The 19713-nt window shown below is 38.2% G+C and overlaps 1 protein-coding gene and 2 long non-coding RNA genes across 5 annotated transcripts; 1 reads left to right on the top strand and 2 right to left on the bottom strand.

The window, feature by feature from the left end:
* Positions 1-733: 733 nt before the first annotated feature.
* LOC139198456 (uncharacterized) lies at positions 734-6897 on the bottom strand. 2 transcript variants are annotated; one of them, XR_011583985.1, is made up of 5 exons: positions 3169-6897; positions 2927-3086; positions 2753-2821; positions 2003-2061; positions 734-961 (listed from the first exon to the last, which is right to left on the bottom strand). It is a non-coding gene; the product is annotated as an uncharacterized lncRNA (long non-coding RNA). The 2 variants fall into 2 exon arrangements; XR_011583986.1 differs by lacking the exon at positions 734-961 and adding an exon at positions 1137-1721 and having other exon boundaries at positions 1774-2061.
* Positions 6898-7554: 657 nt separating this feature from the next.
* On the bottom strand, positions 7555-10195 carry LOC139198455 (uncharacterized). Of its 2 annotated transcripts, none has more exons than XR_011583984.1 (5): positions 10021-10195; positions 9779-9938; positions 9605-9673; positions 8626-8913; positions 7555-8573 (listed from the first exon to the last, which is right to left on the bottom strand). It is a non-coding gene; the product is annotated as an uncharacterized lncRNA (long non-coding RNA). The 2 variants fall into 2 exon arrangements; XR_011583983.1 differs by having other exon boundaries at positions 7555-7813; positions 8855-8913.
* Positions 10196-18048: 7853 nt separating this feature from the next.
* Positions 18049-18495, top strand: LOC139198306 (LOB domain-containing protein 22-like). Its single transcript, XM_070826809.1, has one exon. The coding sequence runs from the start codon at positions 18049-18051 to the stop codon at positions 18493-18495; it is 447 nt and encodes a 148-aa protein (XP_070682910.1).
* The last annotated feature ends 1218 nt before the right edge of the window (positions 18496-19713 follow it).

The following is a 19713-nucleotide window of genomic DNA, read 5'->3' as shown; positions in this document are numbered from 1 at the left end:
TAAAAAAAAAAAGAAAAAATAGTTTTAAAATTAAGAAAAGTTACCGTTATGACACGTGGCACAATCTGGAGTGTTGGAATTCAAATTTTTTAAAATCCAATGGTAGAGATTAATTATTTGAATAAAAATTAAAAAAAAATTGAAAAAAATCCGAAAAAATTGTAAAAAATCTGAAAAAAAATTGTTTTTACTTTTCTATAAATACCACTTCTTCTCCATCTACTTTACACCACAATTTCATATTTTCTCAACTACTTTCAATCAAATTCCTATCTTTCTCTCAAAGTTTCAATCCAATTTTTTTCTACAAAATAACTATTGATACATGTACGAATTGGTCGCTTCTTGAAGATGTTGGGTTGTGCACTAGCTGGGTTGAAGTTACTCATAATTCCCTTACGGGTAATGAGATGCAGTTGTGAGAAATGTGGAGTTTAATTCATACCAAATTTCTTGAGCAAATAGGTGGGAAAAAAACCAAAGAATCGATGTCCAGTCGTTGGAAAATACTTTGCCATTCCTTTAGTACGTGGAGAGATGCCTTGACACAAGCTAGTAGTAATGTTCGAAGTGGGGCAAATTATGCGGATGAGGTAAGAATATATTATAATTATTTGTTTGTATTATTATTTTGTTACCTAATTTGATTATAATTATTTGTTTGTATTATTTATTTGTTACCTAATTTCATTATTATTATTTGTTTGTATTATTTATTTGTGACCTAATTTCATTATTATTATTTGTTTGTATTATTTATTTGTTACCTAATTGACACACCCCGTCCCGAAGGAGGGCATGCTGGCCGTCACGTGAGAGTGACGTAACCATTTGCACAGTACGGAAGCTTTAATTATACAATTTATAAGTTGATACACCCGAAGGTGAGTCCTAATTTTGTCCAATCTGTCAGAACCCCGCTGCATTCCTCGTAGTCACCACACCTTTGTGATTCCTGAACCTGGAGGGGCGCAAAACCAAAATTGAGTGGGTCAGTAAAACAATTCTTTTCCAAATCCAAACATTTCTCAAAACGTTGTAACCCCTCTCCGTAAAACCTGTATACTTTCCCAGAAATGTAAAATATAAATATACATATATATTCTCAAAACTTCATTTTTACTATCTCAACATTATCTCTTTATCAATCATGCCATGCCATGTCATCTCAACATTTCTCATATTAATTATGCCATGCCACATCATCTCAACAGTAATAAGGTATGAATGCATCAACATAATCATATCAGGTGCAAGAAAGTAATCAACCGTAGGCCCTCTAATAGCCCTATACGGTTGAACCTAGAGCTCAAAATCTATCATTATCACTCTACCGGAGTCACCTCTGTGACCCGTCCGGCCTTCTGCACACAAGTTACGCTCTAGTGCTTCTCATAAATCATCTGTGCACATAATCTAAGGTCACCCACCAGTCGGAATCTCACTAACACTCTCGCGACTGGTCTGTCGTACCCACTCCGCGTGGACTGTACGACTAGCATCTACTTGGATCCAAGGCGAGCGTGCGATGCGGTGAATACTATAAGCACTAAACCATGGTGCAGGATTTGAGCTCAATATATATCATCATCATCATAACAGTAATTAAATACTCATCTGTGCGTCCACCGCACCATTTCATACATATGCATCATAAATCAATTCTTACCTGTGCGTCCACCGCACCAATTCATACATATGCATCATAAATCAATTCTTACCTGTGCGTCCACCGCACCAATTCATACATATGCATCATAAATCAATTCTTACATGTGCGTCCACCGCACCAATTCATACATATGCATCATATATTAATTCATGCATGGCATTTCAACTCACATTTCTATATACTTTTCATATCAATTCTATGCATGGTATTTCACTTCCCGTTTTTCCACATAACTCATATGCATTTCATTTTAAACATATTTTCATTTCAATTCAATTTCTGGGAAACGTCAAGTATATATATATACGGAAAACAAAACTGCCCACTCACCTGGAGTTCGTCCAACAACTCCCTAGCACCACACATCAAGGCGTCATGACGATCGCCGCCTAGAATAGTAATCAAATCCAGGCTCAGAATTCATATCGATAGAATACATAACTTATATAAAATACGTCACTACGTTGATCGATCCGGAAGATCTGCCACTCAGATTTTAAATCCATAACTTCCAGAGGTCCACATTATACCTCTAGGACAACATCCTAAAATTTCATTACCATCCAACGGTCGGATCTCCGTCAATTTCCAAAACTAAGTGACGGTTAACATTTTATATTATGGACTTACAATTCCAATTCCGGAAGATCCGTAACTCGGATTCCCAATCCGTAAGTTCCAATAATCCTCAAATATTACGTATTACAACGTATCAAATTTTGGTGACGATCCAACGGTCGGATCATCAATTCACATTTTCACCTAAATGTGAAAACTATAAAACGTTATTTGAACACCTAACCAACAATCCTCAATAACTTTCTCATACGGTGTTCAATTTAGGTATATGAATATAACACAGTGATCTACTCGACGTCACGGACGTCGACATATTTTTAAAATAATTTTATTTTTATTTTTACTGTAGCACCTTCTTCTTCCTTGGGTCGCCGGACTGGTTTTTCCGGCGGCCGTTTTCTGGGCAGTTTTTCAAATTGCCATAACTTTGTCATTTCTCAACGAAATCAAGTGATTCAAAAACGAAAGTTGTAGCCCTTGAAGAGACAAAGATAATGGTACCTTGCACAACACCTAGTTCGCCGTGGTTTGGCCGGAAACTGCCTCGAAAGCCTCGGAGGTCGCCGGAAACTGGGTATTTTTCAAATGAGTATAACTTCTTCAATACTCAACGAAATTGAGTGAAACAAAAAGGAAAGTTGTATTACTTGACGATACGAAGAGATTGATACCTACCTCGACTCCTAACTCGCCGGGGATTCGCCGGAAAACGCCTCGAAAGCTCCGGCCAAACTTTGAACTTGTCGATCTCCGTGTTCTTACGTCCAAAAACTTCCAACGAAGCACTCCGAGCTTCCTTGGGACCTTACTAAACTCGCTGTGATCTTGTTTTAGCCTAAAACGTAACCAATTCAAAGCTCATGAACAGTGTCATCTCACGGCAACTTTAGAACTAGGGTTTTCGAAGTGAAACTCACCTGAAATTGGTATCCCCGTGCTCGTGAAGTCCCCAGGATCACGATGGTGGTCTTAAATGGAACGTTGGTACAATATTGTGGTGGTTCTTGGTGGTTGCCGTGAGTTCGAGAGTAAGAGAGAGAATGAGAGAGTTTTCAGAAAAGAATAAGAGAGAGAGAGAGTCTGGAATGAAAGAAGAAGAGAGAAGAAAGGTTACGGGTTTTAGGGAGGGAATTCAGGGTAGGAGGTCCTACCTAAGTCCAAGCACAAATTAACACATACAAATATAAATCTAACCCTAGTTTAGGATCTTAAAGTAAAACAAATGTCATACATTTACACACCTTAATCCCGTTTAAGGTCACATTGGTCATCTCACGTCCTCGGAATTAATAATTCCGGGACGGGCTGTGACAATCTCCCCTCCTTATAGAATTTCGTCCCCGAAATTCCAATCACCAACCAGAACATCAAAACTCATAAAATAGTCTCGGATACATAACTCTCATCCGTTCTTCTGTCTCCCATGTAATTTTCTACTGAATGATTTCCTTCACAAAGCTTTTACTACTTACTCTGTCTTAATTCTTAGGACCTTCTTTTTCCAATCCAAAGTCGACATTAGTTCCTCACCAATCAGATCCGGCTTAATTCTCAATAGTTGCACCAAAGTCCCATGTAACGACTCTGCCACTTAGTGACAACGCATCGAACACAAAATACATTATGTGCCTTAGCCAATTCTGAAGGCATCACAAACTTGTATGCAACTTTATTGATTCCTTTAGTGAAAAAAAAAAAAAAAAATGGTCTGATGTGTCTAAATCTTATCTTGTCTCTTTTCCAATTCTCGTCATTTCTGTTCGCGGTGAATTTTCCAAAAATATCAAACCATTTACCTTACAAACTCGATTAGTGGCATATCCATCTGTTGATCTCTTTTGCCATTCCTGGTTACTTCAGGTTAACTTAATCACCTGAATACTTTGAGGAGACTCATCCATAGTCTCAGGGTCTACTAAAACTCTTTCTTGATCGAATCTTTCTCTACCCAGAAACATTCCATTCACAAGTCATCAAAAACCGACTCACGTGACACATTTCATGGTCCTTATGGCGTTACTTCGGAAACTGCACAACCAACATACTTAAGAAACTCAGCAGTTCCGTAAACCAATTCTCTTTTCCATAAAACAAATAAGTAATGTTGCACTGTCTGGGAAAGGTTGTTACTCAACACTGGAGTAAATGTACTAACTTGTTACTTAACAAGTATAACTTCTTCTCGATCTTCCATTCTTAATTTTTCTTCCGTTGGTTTTCAATCCACAAGATGATACTTTTGGCAAACGTGCCAGATATTAATCTTACTGTAGTCTTCTCACCAAGTGCTTCAGCTAGAACAAACTTTACGATCACCCTGATCGTACAATCATGTTCATTAAGCAATACAATTCACTTTCGCTGCCTCATATCAAATTCCTTCCAAGTAATGGATATTGAAGACTTTTTGGATTCGTAAAAAAAAATCTTGCATTCCCACTAAAATATAATGTCTCCATAACTTCACAGCAAGAATGGTAATCGTGACTTCCAAATCACCAGTAGGGTAATTCATCTTATGAGATTCCATTTATCGTGAAACGTATGCAATCACCCTAACATTTGCATCAACATGCCTCCAATACCATTCAAGAAACATCACTAAAAATTTATGATTACCACTATTCTCTGGGAATACCAAAATACGTGCATGAGTGAGGAAATACTTCAGTTGTTGAATCCTTTGCTTACAATTCCTTCCCACTCATACCTAACCTCTTTTCTCAACAGTCTCATCAATGACAAAACAATGACTAAAAATTATTTCACAACCATCCAAAATAGCCTGATAAGTTAAGAATTTCCGAATCTCAATTATGGCTTGTGGTTGTTCCAATTTCTCAATTCCTGCAATCCTTTAAGGATTCACTTGAATACCTTAAGCAGACATAACAAATTTTAGAATGCCACTTGATCCATCCAACATTCGCATTTGCTAAACTTAGCATACAACCAACGTTCTCTTAATCTTTGCTTCACCGACTTAATACGTTTACATGCTCTGCTCTAGGCTTAGAGTATGCCAGAATATCTTCAATGAAAATGATATCAATTATCAAGGCATTATTGGAATACTTCATCCAATAACTCATAAAACAGCATGAGTATCCATATAGCATCACCAAACTTCATAAAGACTATAACGAGTCCAGAAAACCATCTTATGATCAATGTCACTTATAATATTCAATTGGTAGTAACCAGATCTCAATTCAATCTTTGAATCTTCGCAATTACTTCTGAGCTGGTTAAATAAACATCAGTACATCACCATGGATAACGGTTCTCAATCGTTACCCGACTCCATTATCTATAATCAAGGAATAGTCTTTAAAGTCCATTTTCTTTCTCACCAACAAACTGGTGCTCCTCAACAGTGTTGTACTAGGTTGAATAAAACTTTTATCAACCAATTCTCTCAACTGAATTTCCAATTCCCTTAACTCATCCTGAACCAATCTCCAATATAAATTTATACCTGGCAACAAATCAATAATGAACCTCATATCTCTGCCTGAAGACAATCCAGGTATACTTTCAGAGAAGACATCAAGAAAAGTCTAACTCTTTCGACATTATTCACACTACTCCAAACAACATCATTTAGCACCACATGAGCTAAGTATTTTTGACAGCCTTTCGAAAACAATCTCTTTGCTCTCACAACATAAATAACAGCCTGACTCAATCCATTTTGCATACTTACAAAAGTAATCTCTGTTCATCCAGATCGATGGAAAGTACTGGTTTCCCATAACATTTCGTCTTGTCACAATTATAACCAACCAATCTAAAGGAACAGAATTAAGTGATACAATATATATTCTATTATTATTAAGCATTCCAAATAAGTACAATACTAAAATAAAATAATCTACCGGTTTGCTTGCTTAACGAATCCACGAATGAGTTATTAATATTACGGTCTGCAGCCCGCAATACTGATAAATCATCGTTGTCTCGATAAGTAGGCAACCACTCTCAAAGATATAACATTACTATTTTGTCACTCAATGCAAAATACATACACTCATCTCAACTACATTTATTTACTACTCTCTAGGTAATAACATACATAATAAGAAATATATCAGCCGAAGTCAACTAGAATGACCAATACGGTTGATTCAACTCTTATCTCAATAATACGTCGGCCGGATCCACTCCGCGTGGTCGGTACGGCCGAGCCTATAACTCACAAATTTCGCATGTGTCAGTTAAATCCATTTCTCATGGTCCGTACGGCTGAACATATAACTCATCAAATATCTCTGTACTCACGGTCAATCCGACCAAACTACTAAATCCATAACTCTGCTGAATCGACACTATGATATCATGGAAAATTATTGAGTACAACTGATTCTAGGGACGATTCACAATTCTGTGTCCCCTCTGTTCACATAAACACATTCATTAATTTCACATTTCCCAAAGTGTTAATTTTGTACCTGCTGCACAAAGTACATTTCCTTTACTCGAGACACCTTGTCTCAAATATCTGGGATTACCAGTATATCCATCACTTTTACTCTGACCAGCGACATTAAAACCTCAGCTGGAAGAATTAACTCTAGCTTCACTTCTTTCGAAGCTCTGAATCCTTCGATATTCTTGATATGACGAATCATTAACTTTATTGTCTTCTTTTAATTCCCATTCTTTTCTTATTCTTCTTTATTCTCGTTGCTCATGTTCTCAGAGTCCTCAAGGCTCAACAACATCTAGCATACTCCTGATAAGAACTACAATGGATAGTGGTCACCCAAAATACCACTTCCCTTTTTGCCACCCAGCTTAAAACAACATAACACCTCCACCAAATTAACAACAATATCTGGATGGAACGAGGCAAGTCTGAAAACTTTCTACAATATCCCTCGATCATCACCTTCCTTGTCTCATATTTGTAAACTCTTGTTTACTACCATCAATAAATGCCGGAGGGATAAACTTTTCCTTAAAAAATTTTAAATCGGCTGATTCCTCTGGTGACAACAATTAACATTCCTGTTTCCACCAGGATGCAAATTCATACCCAAAACCAGGTAGTCGTCTCGACCCACCTGTCAGAAGGAAATTTCCTTTGACTTGCATATTCCGAAACATCTTTTCCAATTGGTTAATCCGTCACTTTGTTCCCTCAGGTTCATCATTTCTCTTAAGTGATTCAAATTCAACTCATAACCCGTCTTAAAATGTCCATTTTGATAATATACTGAATCACCATAATAATAGTTTCCCCCAAACCGCTAAATCAGGGAGACTAAATTCCTCTAACTACGTGGTTTGCTACGAGGCGGTGTAGTTCTGACAGAATTCACTATAAACTTCTCAAGATGTCCAAGATTGCAACCATGCTCTGATACCAACTGACACACCCCGTCCCGAAGGAGGGCATGCTGGCCGTCACGTGAGAGTGACGTAACCATTTGCACAGTACGGAAGCTTTAATTATACAATTTATAAGTTGATACACCCGAAGGTGAGTCCTAATTTTGTCCAATCTGTCAGAACCCCGCTGCATTCCTCGTAGTCACCACACCTTTGTGATTCCTGAACCTGGAGGGGCGCAAAACCAAAATTGAGTGGGTCAGTAAAACAATTCTTTTCCAAATCCAAACATTTCTCAAAACGTTGTAACCCCTCTCCGTAAAACCTGTATACTTTCCCAGAAATGTAAAATATAAATATACATATATATTCTCAAAACTTCATTTTTACTATCTCAACATTATCTCTTTATCAATCATGCCATGCCATGTCATCTCAACATTTCTCATATTAATTATGCCATGCCACATCATCTCAACAGTAATAAGGTATGAATGCATCAACATAATCATATCAGGTGCAAGAAAGTAATCAACCGTAGGCCCTCTAATAGCCCTATACGGTTGAACCTAGAGCTCAAAATCTATCATTATCACTCTACCGGAGTCACCTCTGTGACCCGTCCGGCCTTCTGCACACAAGTTACGCTCTAGTGCTTCTCATAAATCATCTGTGCACATAATCTAAGGTCACCCACCAGTCGGAATCTCACTAACACTCTCGCGACTGGTCTGTCGTACCCACTCCGCGTGGACTGTACGACTAGCATCTACTTGGATCCAAGGCGAGCGTGCGATGCGGTGAATACTATAAGCACTAAACCATGGTGCAGGATTTGAGCTCAATATATATCATCATCATCATAACAGTAATTAAATACTCATCTGTGCGTCCACCGCACCATTTCATACATATGCATCATAAATCAATTCTTACCTGTGCGTCCACCGCACCAATTCATACATATGCATCATAAATCAATTCTTACCTGTGCGTCCACCGCACCAATTCATACATATGCATCATAAATCAATTCTTACATGTGCGTCCACCGCACCAATTCATACATATGCATCATATATTAATTCATGCATGGCATTTCAACTCACATTTCTATATACTTTTCATATCAATTCTATGCATGGTATTTCACTTCCCGTTTTTCCACATAACTCATATGCATTTCATTTTAAACATATTTTCATTTCAATTCAATTTCTGGGAAACGTCAAGTATATATATATACGGAAAACAAAACTGCCCACTCACCTGGAGTTCGTCCAACAACTCCCTAGCACCACACATCAAGGCGTCATGACGATCGCCGCCTAGAATAGTAATCAAATCCAGGCTCAGAATTCATATCGATAGAATACATAACTTATATAAAATACGTCACTACGTTGATCGATCCGGAAGATCTGCCACTCAGATTTTAAATCCATAACTTCCAGAGGTCCACATTATACCTCTAGGACAACATCCTAAAATTTCATTACCATCCAACGGTCGGATCTCCGTCAATTTCCAAAACTAAGTGACGGTTAACATTTTATATTATGGACTTACAATTCCAATTCCGGAAGATCCGTAACTCGGATTCCCAATCCGTAAGTTCCAATAATCCTCAAATATTACGTATTACAACGTATCAAATTTTGGTGACGATCCAACGGTCGGATCATCAATTCACATTTTCACCTAAATGTGAAAACTATAAAACGTTATTTGAACACCTAACCAACAATCCTCAATAACTTTCTCATACGGTGTTCAATTTAGGTATATGAATATAACACAGTGATCTACTCGACGTCACGGACGTCGACATATTTTTAAAATAATTTTATTTTTATTTTTACTGTAGCACCTTCTTCTTCCTTGGGTCGCCGGACTGGTTTTTCCGGCGGCCGTTTTCTGGGCAGTTTTTCAAATTGCCATAACTTTGTCATTTCTCAACGAAATCAAGTGATTCAAAAACGAAAGTTGTATCCCTTGAAGAGACAAAGATAATGGTACCTTGCACAACACCTAGTTCGCCGTGGTTTGGCCGGAAACTGCCTCGAAAGCCTCGGAGGTCGCCGGAAACTGGGTATTTTTCAAATGAGTATAACTTCTTCAATACTCAACGAAATTGAGTGAAACAAAAAGGAAAGTTGTATTACTTGACGATACGAAGAGATTGATACCTACCTCGACTCCTAACTCGCCGGGGATTCGCCGGAAAACGCCTCGAAAGCTCCGGCCAAACTTTGAACTTGTCGATCTCCGTGTTCTTACGTCCAAAAACTTCCAACGAAGCACTCCGAGCTTCCTTGGGACCTTACTAAACTCGCTGTGATCTTGTTTTAGCCTAAAACGTAACCAATTCAAAGCTCATGAACAGTGTCATCTCACGGCAACTTTAGAACTAGGGTTTTCGAAGTGAAACTCACCTGAAATTGGTATCCCCGTGCTCGTGAAGTCCCCAGGATCACGATGGTGGTCTTAAATGGAACGTTGGTACAATATTGTGGTGGTTCTTGGTGGTTGCCGTGAGTTCGAGAGTAAGAGAGAGAATGAGAGAGTTTTCAGAAAAGAATAAGAGAGAGAGAGAGTCTGGAATGAAAGAAGAAGAGAGAAGAAAGGTTACGGGTTTTAGGGAGGGAATTCAGGGTAGGAGGTCCTACCTAAGTCCAAGCACAAATTAACACATACAAATATAAATCTAACCCTAGTTTAGGATCTTAAAGTAAAACAAATGTCATACATTTACACACCTTAATCCCGTTTAAGGTCACATTGGTCATCTCACGTCCTCGGAATTAATAATTCCGGGACGGGCTGTGACATAATAATTTCATTAGTATTATTTGTTTGTATTATTTATTTGTTACCTGATAATTTCCTTATTATTATTTGTTTGTATTATTTATTTGTTACCTAATAATTTCATTATTATTATTTGTTTGTATTATTTATTTGTTACCTAATAATAATTTCATTATTATTATTTGTTTGTATTATTTATTTGTTACCTAATAATTTCATTATTATTATTTGTTTGTATTATTTATTTGTTACCTAATAATTTCATTATTATTCATTTGTAGCAACTTCAAGCACAAGCATGGTATGCTGCCAAAATCAAATCAAGAAACAAATCATTCCACCGGTGGGAATGTTGGAATATTGTTAAAGATTGTCCTAAATTCAAAGTTGTGCATGTTGGTCCAGAAGTATGCATGAACAGCACCCCTCTATACAACACCTTTGTACACAGCACCCCTCCACACTCTACACCCGATCATGGCTCCCATGTTGATGAAGAAGATGGAGAAGAAGTGCCTGAAACACCCATTCCTGAACAAGCGTCGGGGTCGACCCGTTATCCAATTAGGCCTCTAGGTAAGAAGGCTTCAAAGAGGAAAGGGAGTGCTTCCAAGAATGATTATGGAAAGTACATGCAAGAACTTGCTCGTCAAGGTGAATTGACGTTGGCACGGGAATTGGCAAAATATGAGGCTGAAAAGGCTAGAGATGAGGCAAAAGTTGCAGCTATTCAACAAGCATTTCAAGCTGAACAGAGGGAAAGAGAGTTACTTAGGCAAGAAAAGGAGTTGCTTAGAGAAGAAAGAATTGCACAACGAGATCGTGACATTATGAACACGCGTTTAGAAGGGATGTCTTCAAATTCTAAATATTTTTGGCAATCAGAGAAAGCGGATGTGGTGCAAATGAGGCGTGCAAGACAAGCGAGATCAAGACAAGCGAGATCAAGACAAGATGGTCCTAGCACAACAAGACAAGATGATCCTAGCACCACAGATTGGCTAAGTGATGATGAATATGGTACTTTTTGTAATCGGAGCCCATAGTTTTCCAATCACTTTGGGTTGTAATTTATTATTTATGTTGTTTCCAATTTATTAAAGTTAGTACTTTATTTAAAGTGAGAGTACATTTATTTAATTTCGTAATATATTTATCCTAATAATAGAATATTTATTCATCAAATTGTTCACGTATAATGAAATTATAAAACACACCAAATAAAACTTAAAAACAATTACATAAACACACCAAATAAAATTACATAAACATACGAAATAATAAAAAACTCGCTACAAAAAACACACCAAATAAAATTACATAATCATACGAAATAATAAAAAACTCACTACAAAAAACACACCAAATAAAATTACATAAACACACCAAATACAAACAAACATACTAAATAAACTTAAGTATCTTCAGCTTGTTTCAATGCCCACTGGTGCTCAATCAAGTCAATTTGCCGATCATTGTGCATAGATGACCTTTGAAGTGCAGTATATCGTTGAATGACCCTTTCATTGTAACGTCCATCCCTTTCTAATGGCTCGTGTTGCACGGGTTCTTCGGTGGCATCATGCGCATAATATATCTGTGTTCTTGAATTGTTCATCGTGTCCGGCTCTGGCTCATATTCATCAACCGCATCATAATCGAACTCATCTTCCACAATCATGTTGTGAAGAATGACGCACGTCATCATGATGGATCGAAGTGACTCTACATCGAACATTCTGGCAGCACCCCTGACGATCGGCCAACGAGCTTGAAGGATACCAAAACAACGCTCCACATCCTTCTTGCACCCTTCTTGACAGCTTGCAAAGTGTTTTTCCTTTGCACTTCGCGGACGTGGCACTGTTTTGACAAATGTTTCCCACCGTGGGTAAATGCCGTCAGTTAGGTAGTATGGCCTGTCATACCTATGTTCGTTGACGACGTACGTGACTTTTGGTGCCTTTCCTTGCAGGACGTCGTTGAACACTGGGGATTGGGCAAGGACGTTGAGATCATTTTGAGCCCCCGGAACCCCGAAAAAGGCGTGCCATATCCATGTATCAAAAGATGCCACTGCCTCCAAAATGATAGATTTTGCTCATTTTCTGTCCCCATATGCGCCTTGCCATGCACTTGGACAATTTTTCCACGTCCAGTGCATACAATCGATGCTTCCTATCATCCCAGGAAAACCTCGCATCTCGTACTTCTTCAGAAGCCTTTGCAAGTCCATGCGAGTAGGTTTTCGGAGGTACTCTGCGGTGTACAAAGATTCGACTGCTCCGCAAAACCTCATCAGGGCCTCAAGAATGGTTGATTTCCCCATCCTCGTTATTTCATCCAGTTGGTCTGCAGATGCTCCATACGCAAGCATCCGCAACGCAGCATTGATATTTTGTTGAGGCAGAAGACCCATAACACCACAAGCATCCTTCTTTTGCACAAAGTAAGAATCATGGTTGCAAACATCAGTCATGATTCTGTTAAACAAATGTCGTTCCATTCTAAAACGACGTCTGAAGTACGTATCAGGAAATGCACTGTTATGGATAAAGTAATCGTCCAACAGCTCTTCACCTCGTCGTTGCCTGCTTCTATCAAAGTTTCTTGAACGGTTGGGCCTGCATATCTAAGCAACAGTCTGGATGACTCGACGGGAATGTGAGGCCCTGGCCATTCTTGTTTCGTCATCTCTCCTTCTACGCTCCTCATCCTCTTTCATCTCATTTTCGGCTATCTGAAGGTTGAACATTCCTTCAGATTGGTTAAACAATTCTTCCTCTTGCTGATCGATTTCCCACATCATCCTTGATGAAGAAGAAGACATTGTAAGGATGAATGGTGAAGAAGAAGCAGAAACTATGAATAATGAGATAGAGATGTTGAGAAAATTGGTGTGAGATTTGTGAGGATGAATGGTGGATTATATGGACGATTCAGAAAGGATCGAATTGTAGATGAGGCCACGTGGCATGCCGTCATTCGTTAAAAATTTGATCGAAATCTATCCTCAAAGATTCTGAAAAGATAATGACACGTGGCACGATCGTATTGGATAAAAATCTTATCGAAATCGATCTCCAATAATTATCTTTTCGAATAATGACACGTGGCGCAATTTTGAATGAGTTAAAATCTGATCGAAATCTATCGTCAAAGATTCTCAAAAGATAATGACACGTGGCACGATGACATTGGATAAAAAACTCATCGAACTCCATCGCTAAATAATTGTTTTTTTTTTATAAAATAACACGTGGCGCAACGAGAATGATTTAAAAAATCTTATCCCAAATTACAAATAATTTTATTTTGTATTAATTAAACAAACAAAAAAAACTAATATTTTATTGTCTATTGCCAGGGGGAAGGCTCCAAGGGTAGAGATGCAAATGACAATTACTGTTCATTAATGGCAGTTACTATTCATTAAAGGCAGTTACTGTTCAATAGGGTGGATTCAATAGTGGATTGCCAGGGGGAGGGCTTCATGGGTGGAGTTGCTCTTAAGGAGCTTGTTAATCACTTCCATTCTGTTTTACAGTGCATTCCTAAAAAGTATAGTCTTAACCCTGGTTTGATACTGAGGTGATTCTGAAAAAAAACTGGTATAAAAAAAAGCTAGGAGCTTTTTTGTGTTAGGTAAACATTCAGCTTCAGCTTTTTTTCACAGTTTTGGGTAAAAAAAGCCAAAAACAAGAAGCTGCAAAATACAGCTTTGAAAAACCGGTTTTTTTTTCATATTTGTTTTACATAAAAATTTACCAAACACTATAATACTGTTTTTTTTTTCAAAAGCATTTTTACAAAAAAGTTTACCAAACACTTTACAACTTTATTTCACAGCCGTTTATTCTCACAGCACAGTAGAAGCAGTTTTTTTTTCAAAGCACAGCAATACCAAACTAGCCCTTAGTTCCAAATGCAAGGTAAGTTCCCACTTGAATGTTGTGTCATCTATTGATATTCCCAAATTAAAAAAATATTGAAATTCTTTGTGTTGCCATCCATAATATAAATAAAATGCTTCTTACCATATTTTTCAACCACATTTGTATTGCATCTTTAATAGAGATGAGACTCACATGTGTCGATGACTCTACCTCTATTAGAAAGATGGTACAAGTGCTGTATGACAAGAGAACTTTTTTGGACTAAAAAAATTTAAAAAAAAACGTAAAAAACAATTAAGCAAATGATTGAAAAGCGGAATCCTGCTCAGCAAGTGGACTAATGAGCAGCATGGTATTGACACATTTGGGTTAGTAAGGAAGTGAATTGATTTGGTGCTTAGGGTATTTTACTTCAACCACTATGTTCTGGTTTCAAACCATACCTCTTTTTAGTGCAAAAAAATGTGCAATATCGCAATGCAAATTTTAGACCAGACTTGCACACCATATGATTTGTACATTAATTGACACTTAATTCCATCGCCAACAACAACATCAAGTGATTTACAAAAAATTAATTTCTCTAGCATTACTTTTTTATCGTTAGGGTCTAATTTTCAAATTTCTTAAATGGTACAACCACGTGGACTATAAGTTATAGTCTATGGACTTAGATCATCTCCTGAGCCTAGATGAAAATCCAACGGCTACAACGATTCAAGAGCCCAAGTTCTTTGGTCAGGAGAAGATCCAAATCCAAAGTCTATAACGGAAGAGGGTCCTCTCCTGAGCTCAGGATTGAGATCCTCTTGACCCGCCCATCTGGGCCATTCAAATTTAATCCAACGGCTCCAAACATGGGACCCTCTAAAAATTATAATAATTGCAACCGTTGGATTAAGTTTGAACTATCCAGATGAACTAGGATCTATCCTGAGCTTAGGAGAGGATCCTCTACCGTCTATAACCAACACCTGCGTCCCTGACTTTTCTCCCAACTGTTGTGCGGAAGCGTCAAATATGAAACCAATAAGTTACAACGGCAAAATATGACAAGACAAATAATCCAAAACACAAGGATTTATACTGGTTCGGCGTAAACCTACGTCCAGTTCCGAGACGGCGAGGAAATTCCACTAATATCAAAAGGAGATTACAAATAGAGTTTTAACTCTCAAACCCAAATCCCACATACAATCAATAGCTCTCACTCAAACTAAGAAACAAATGGAGAAGAAGAAACACATATTAAAATCCTTCTCTCCTAAAAGCTACACAAGTAGCACCAACATCTTTGATTAAGTGATTACTAACAAAATGGGATTATTACAAATGGTGGGAAGGAGCAGCTCATATTCAAATGGGAGAGCCGAATGCTCTCCCTGGTTTCTCTCATCTGCCGCTCCCCCACTTCCCTCCCACATTCGGTTGCAACCTTTATCCATACAAAAGCAACCAATAAAAAATCCAAAGTAAAGGAATAATCATTCATTTACAAACATCATCATGACCTTCCTTTTTCTTTTCAACAAACATAATCATTGTGTTTTTACTCATGATGATGTCCACCAAACTTTTCTTTGTTTAATTTACTAGCCGAAAGTGAATGCCAAGTTGGCCACAAATTTGGCCACTATCCAACAATCTCCACCTTGGCCAAATTCCGAAAACATCATAGAGAATCGAATCAACAATCACCATAAGCACCCAAAGTACAAACTAAAGACAATGGGAACTAAATCAAATTCCCCAAACTTTCCGATACTCATAACAATTTCCACCTCGACTCAAACTATACCAAAGCCAATGAAAGTAAACATTTCTCTACCGTCTTCTCCAAATTTGCAAACCATAAGTGCCTTGATCAAAACAAAAGGTGATTCAAACGAAGAACTGAAATTCTTCAATATCGCCAACAAAAGATCAAGCACACCATACCAAAGTTGGACACACAACGAACTCCACCTGCTCACAAACACCATGGTCTTAAACTGCACCAATAGACTCATTCACATAGCATGGCACATTCTCCAAGTCAAAATTGATTACAAATTTGGCAACAAGGTCTCACATACCACATAAAAAAATATGCCCTTCACTCAAGTTTACCATCATCACATGAGCACCAACAGGACAACCAAAATTTCAAATTCAAATAATCAGCAGGAGATCCAAAACCATACCTCAACTAGAGTCTTCAAGAAAACTAATTGCAGATGATGGAGACCAACAGACCAAATAGCAGTGGCAAACAAATCCAACCAAATGTCCATAGACCAAAGTTAGAAAGCATATAACTTGCCTTCTACAAGAGGGTTCCACACAAATGTTCCGCATTAGGTGTCTCCAAAATAGTGTGGTGTCTCACTATCCAAACTTGCAGAACTTAACAAATTGGCCCTCACAAACTCCTCCAATGTCTTCAGCAACTTGCTCCAAAGGCAACCAATGGGAGTGAAAAAACAACCAAACAATTTCTGCCATTGAAAAAATGCCAAAGAAAAGAAAACTTAGCCTTAGCCTTTTTCCCTTTTCTTCCAACCAACAACATCATTTGTCATCATGATGTCCTTCTGCCAAAACAAATGCCGAAAGAAAAAGAACCAACATTTTCTTTCAAATTTTCAACTGCTTCTACTTTTCTCCTTCCCACTCAACTCGTAGACAACAGCCCACAAACACCTCCGGTGCAACGATGACCAACGGAAAACCCACCAAAAGCAGTACACTACACCTGCAGCTGTCGAACACCAACACTTCAACAACATCGACGGCAACATTACAGCAGACACGCTGTTTCCGAAACCATTCTCCAATCTGCGAGCTCAGTGACTGCAGCATAGTCCCTTACTATCCTTCTTCAACGCCACGCATTTTGCAGCCAAACTCTGCATCTCCAATTGACCAAATGCCAAAGTCATTCCTCCTGTCCAATTTTTTCAAAAAAACATATTTCACCGTCATTCGAAGATTTCATAGACATACTAATACAAAACCCCAAGCCGAAACCCAGAGCTCTGATACCACTTGTTGTGCGGAAGCGTCAAATATGAAACCAATAAGTTACAACTGCAAAATATGACAATATAAATAATCCAAAACACAAGGATTTATACTGGTTCGGCGTAAGCCTACGTCCAGTTCCGAGACGGCGTGGAAATTCCACTAATATCAAAAGGAGATTACAAATAGAGTTTTAACTCTCAAACCCAAATCCCACATACAATCAATAGCTCTCACTCAAACTAAGAAACAAATGGAGAAGAAGAAACACATATCAAAATCCTTCTCTCCCAAAAGCTACACAAGTAGCACCAACATTTGATTGAGTGATTACTAACAAAATGGGATTATTACAAATGGTGGGAATGAGCAGCTCATATTCAAATGGGCTGGTTTCTCTCATCTGCCGCTCCCCCACTTCCCTCCCACATTCGGTTGCAACCTTTATCCATACAAAAGCAACCAATAAAAAATCCAAAGTAAAGGAATAATCATTGCTTTACAAACATCATCATGACCTTCCTTTTTCTTTTCACCAAACATAATCATTGTGTCTTTACTCATGATGATGTCCACCAAACTTTTCTTTGTTTAATTTACTAGCCGAAATTGAATGCCAAGTTGGCCACAAATTTGGCCACTATCCAACACCAACACCAACAAACCCTACTCTCTCTACTGGAATCTCTCTGCCCTCCCTCAAAATTCTCCGATCACTTCTCAAACCGATAAAAATAGCCTACAAAAATCCCGATGACGAACCCCCAAAGTTGCGCCACTTGTCAACACCAGCGAAAAAAATGCACAGTGGACTGCCCCTTGGCCCCCTACTTCCCCTCCAGCTACCCCACAAACTTTCACAACGCACACAAACTGTTCGGCGTCAGTAGAGTCGTAGACTCGACAAACTCGTCACCGCCCTCCCTCCCCACCTCCGAAGCCCCACCATGTCCACCATCTTTGTCGAGCCGACCACCACGCCAAAGACCCTGTTGGCGGCTGCCACGCCGTCGTCCGGTCGCTATGGCGATAGCGCAGACGTTGGAGGACTTTAAGGACAATGTGGGTATGTGGAATGTGTACGATCATATACAATTTCATCAGGTGCAGAAGAAAGGTTCTCAAGAGCAAGAAGAACAAGGCAATATTGGTGCAGGAGTTCCTCCGCAGCCTCAGGAAGAACAGGCCAATGTGTTTTGATATTTCTCAGTTTTTGAGTTTTAAGTAGGAATAAAAGTACACAAGTAACTAAAGATTAGTAAGTTGTTCGAGAACTGATTACTAACCAAATCCACATCTGCCTACATTAATCTATTAAGCAGGTAATTTTCAATTTATTTTTCAAATTAATGGTAACAAAACCTAAATTACTATTAAGACAATACTTCCATTCCCCAACTGGAAGATCAACTTGTATGTAGGGCACAATGAACACCGCCGTGATAGCGTCTCATGCCAATGATACAGGTCACATAGAGAGAAACTATCAAACGTCTTTGTAATTGGAGCTGGACGCCACATTAGTGGTGTACCGTGTAGTCGTGTACCTGTTCCATACAATCATCTGCTTGAGCCTCCAAAGATTAAGTACATGAACAACCATTTGATTACCATCAAAGTCTGCATTGAATCCTATCCAAACTAATGGATGTAAACAAATAACATGTCCTACTAAAGGGGTTGGAACGCCTATATGCCTAATCTATGCGGAGTAGGCGTCCTATTTAGTAATACGAGATGCTCTGTCATAACTTCCTCAAGTATTTCCCATACATCCAGCTCTTTTTTTCCAAATTTTACTCTTAGCAACTACTATATTGGAAGCAAAGTGTTGTCTAATTAAAACCACGGATTACATCGACCAATTTGTTTCAGAGTTTGTAATGGATCCAATTTGTTGAAGGAACTAGTAAATTTAGTAAGTAGACCAAGTACAGTACTGAGAAAGATTCAAGAGTCGAGTACTGCAATACTGAATATTGATGTGTTCATATCATATGTACATGAAAGCTTTTTTGTTTCTGGAATATACTTATTCATCATAAAGTACTTCCCAAGTATTTTTTTGAAGAAACACTTGACTTTTTAATACAAACTTCAACATATTTATTATAAAACTGCTAAAATACTTCGTACATAAATAGTCTTAAACGAATTCTAAGAGTGATAATAGCATGTTATTCTTGATTGAGAAAAAAAAATGATTCATTCCAAGAAAAAAGTAGTTCTTACCTTCATGTACGAGTAGTGAACAACCATAGAAAACCTTCTTGTATTTCAGGGATGGTTAAGAAGAGGAGTCTCTTGCATGGATTTCTTAGTTGAGTCATATTCGGATATGTTTAGCAATCTAAAGTCTTGAAAGCTCATCTGAATACTCGAGGGAGGCAAAAGGCAAGGGCAGAAGGCTTAGATTCA

The sequence above is a fragment of the Malus domestica genome, chromosome 08, assembly GCF_042453785.1.
Source record: "Malus domestica chromosome 08, GDT2T_hap1".
Taxonomy (NCBI): Eukaryota; Viridiplantae; Streptophyta; class Magnoliopsida; order Rosales; family Rosaceae; genus Malus; species Malus domestica.
The sequence above is the reverse complement of the archived record's forward strand: the minus strand, read 5'-3'. Positions and strand labels throughout refer to the sequence as shown.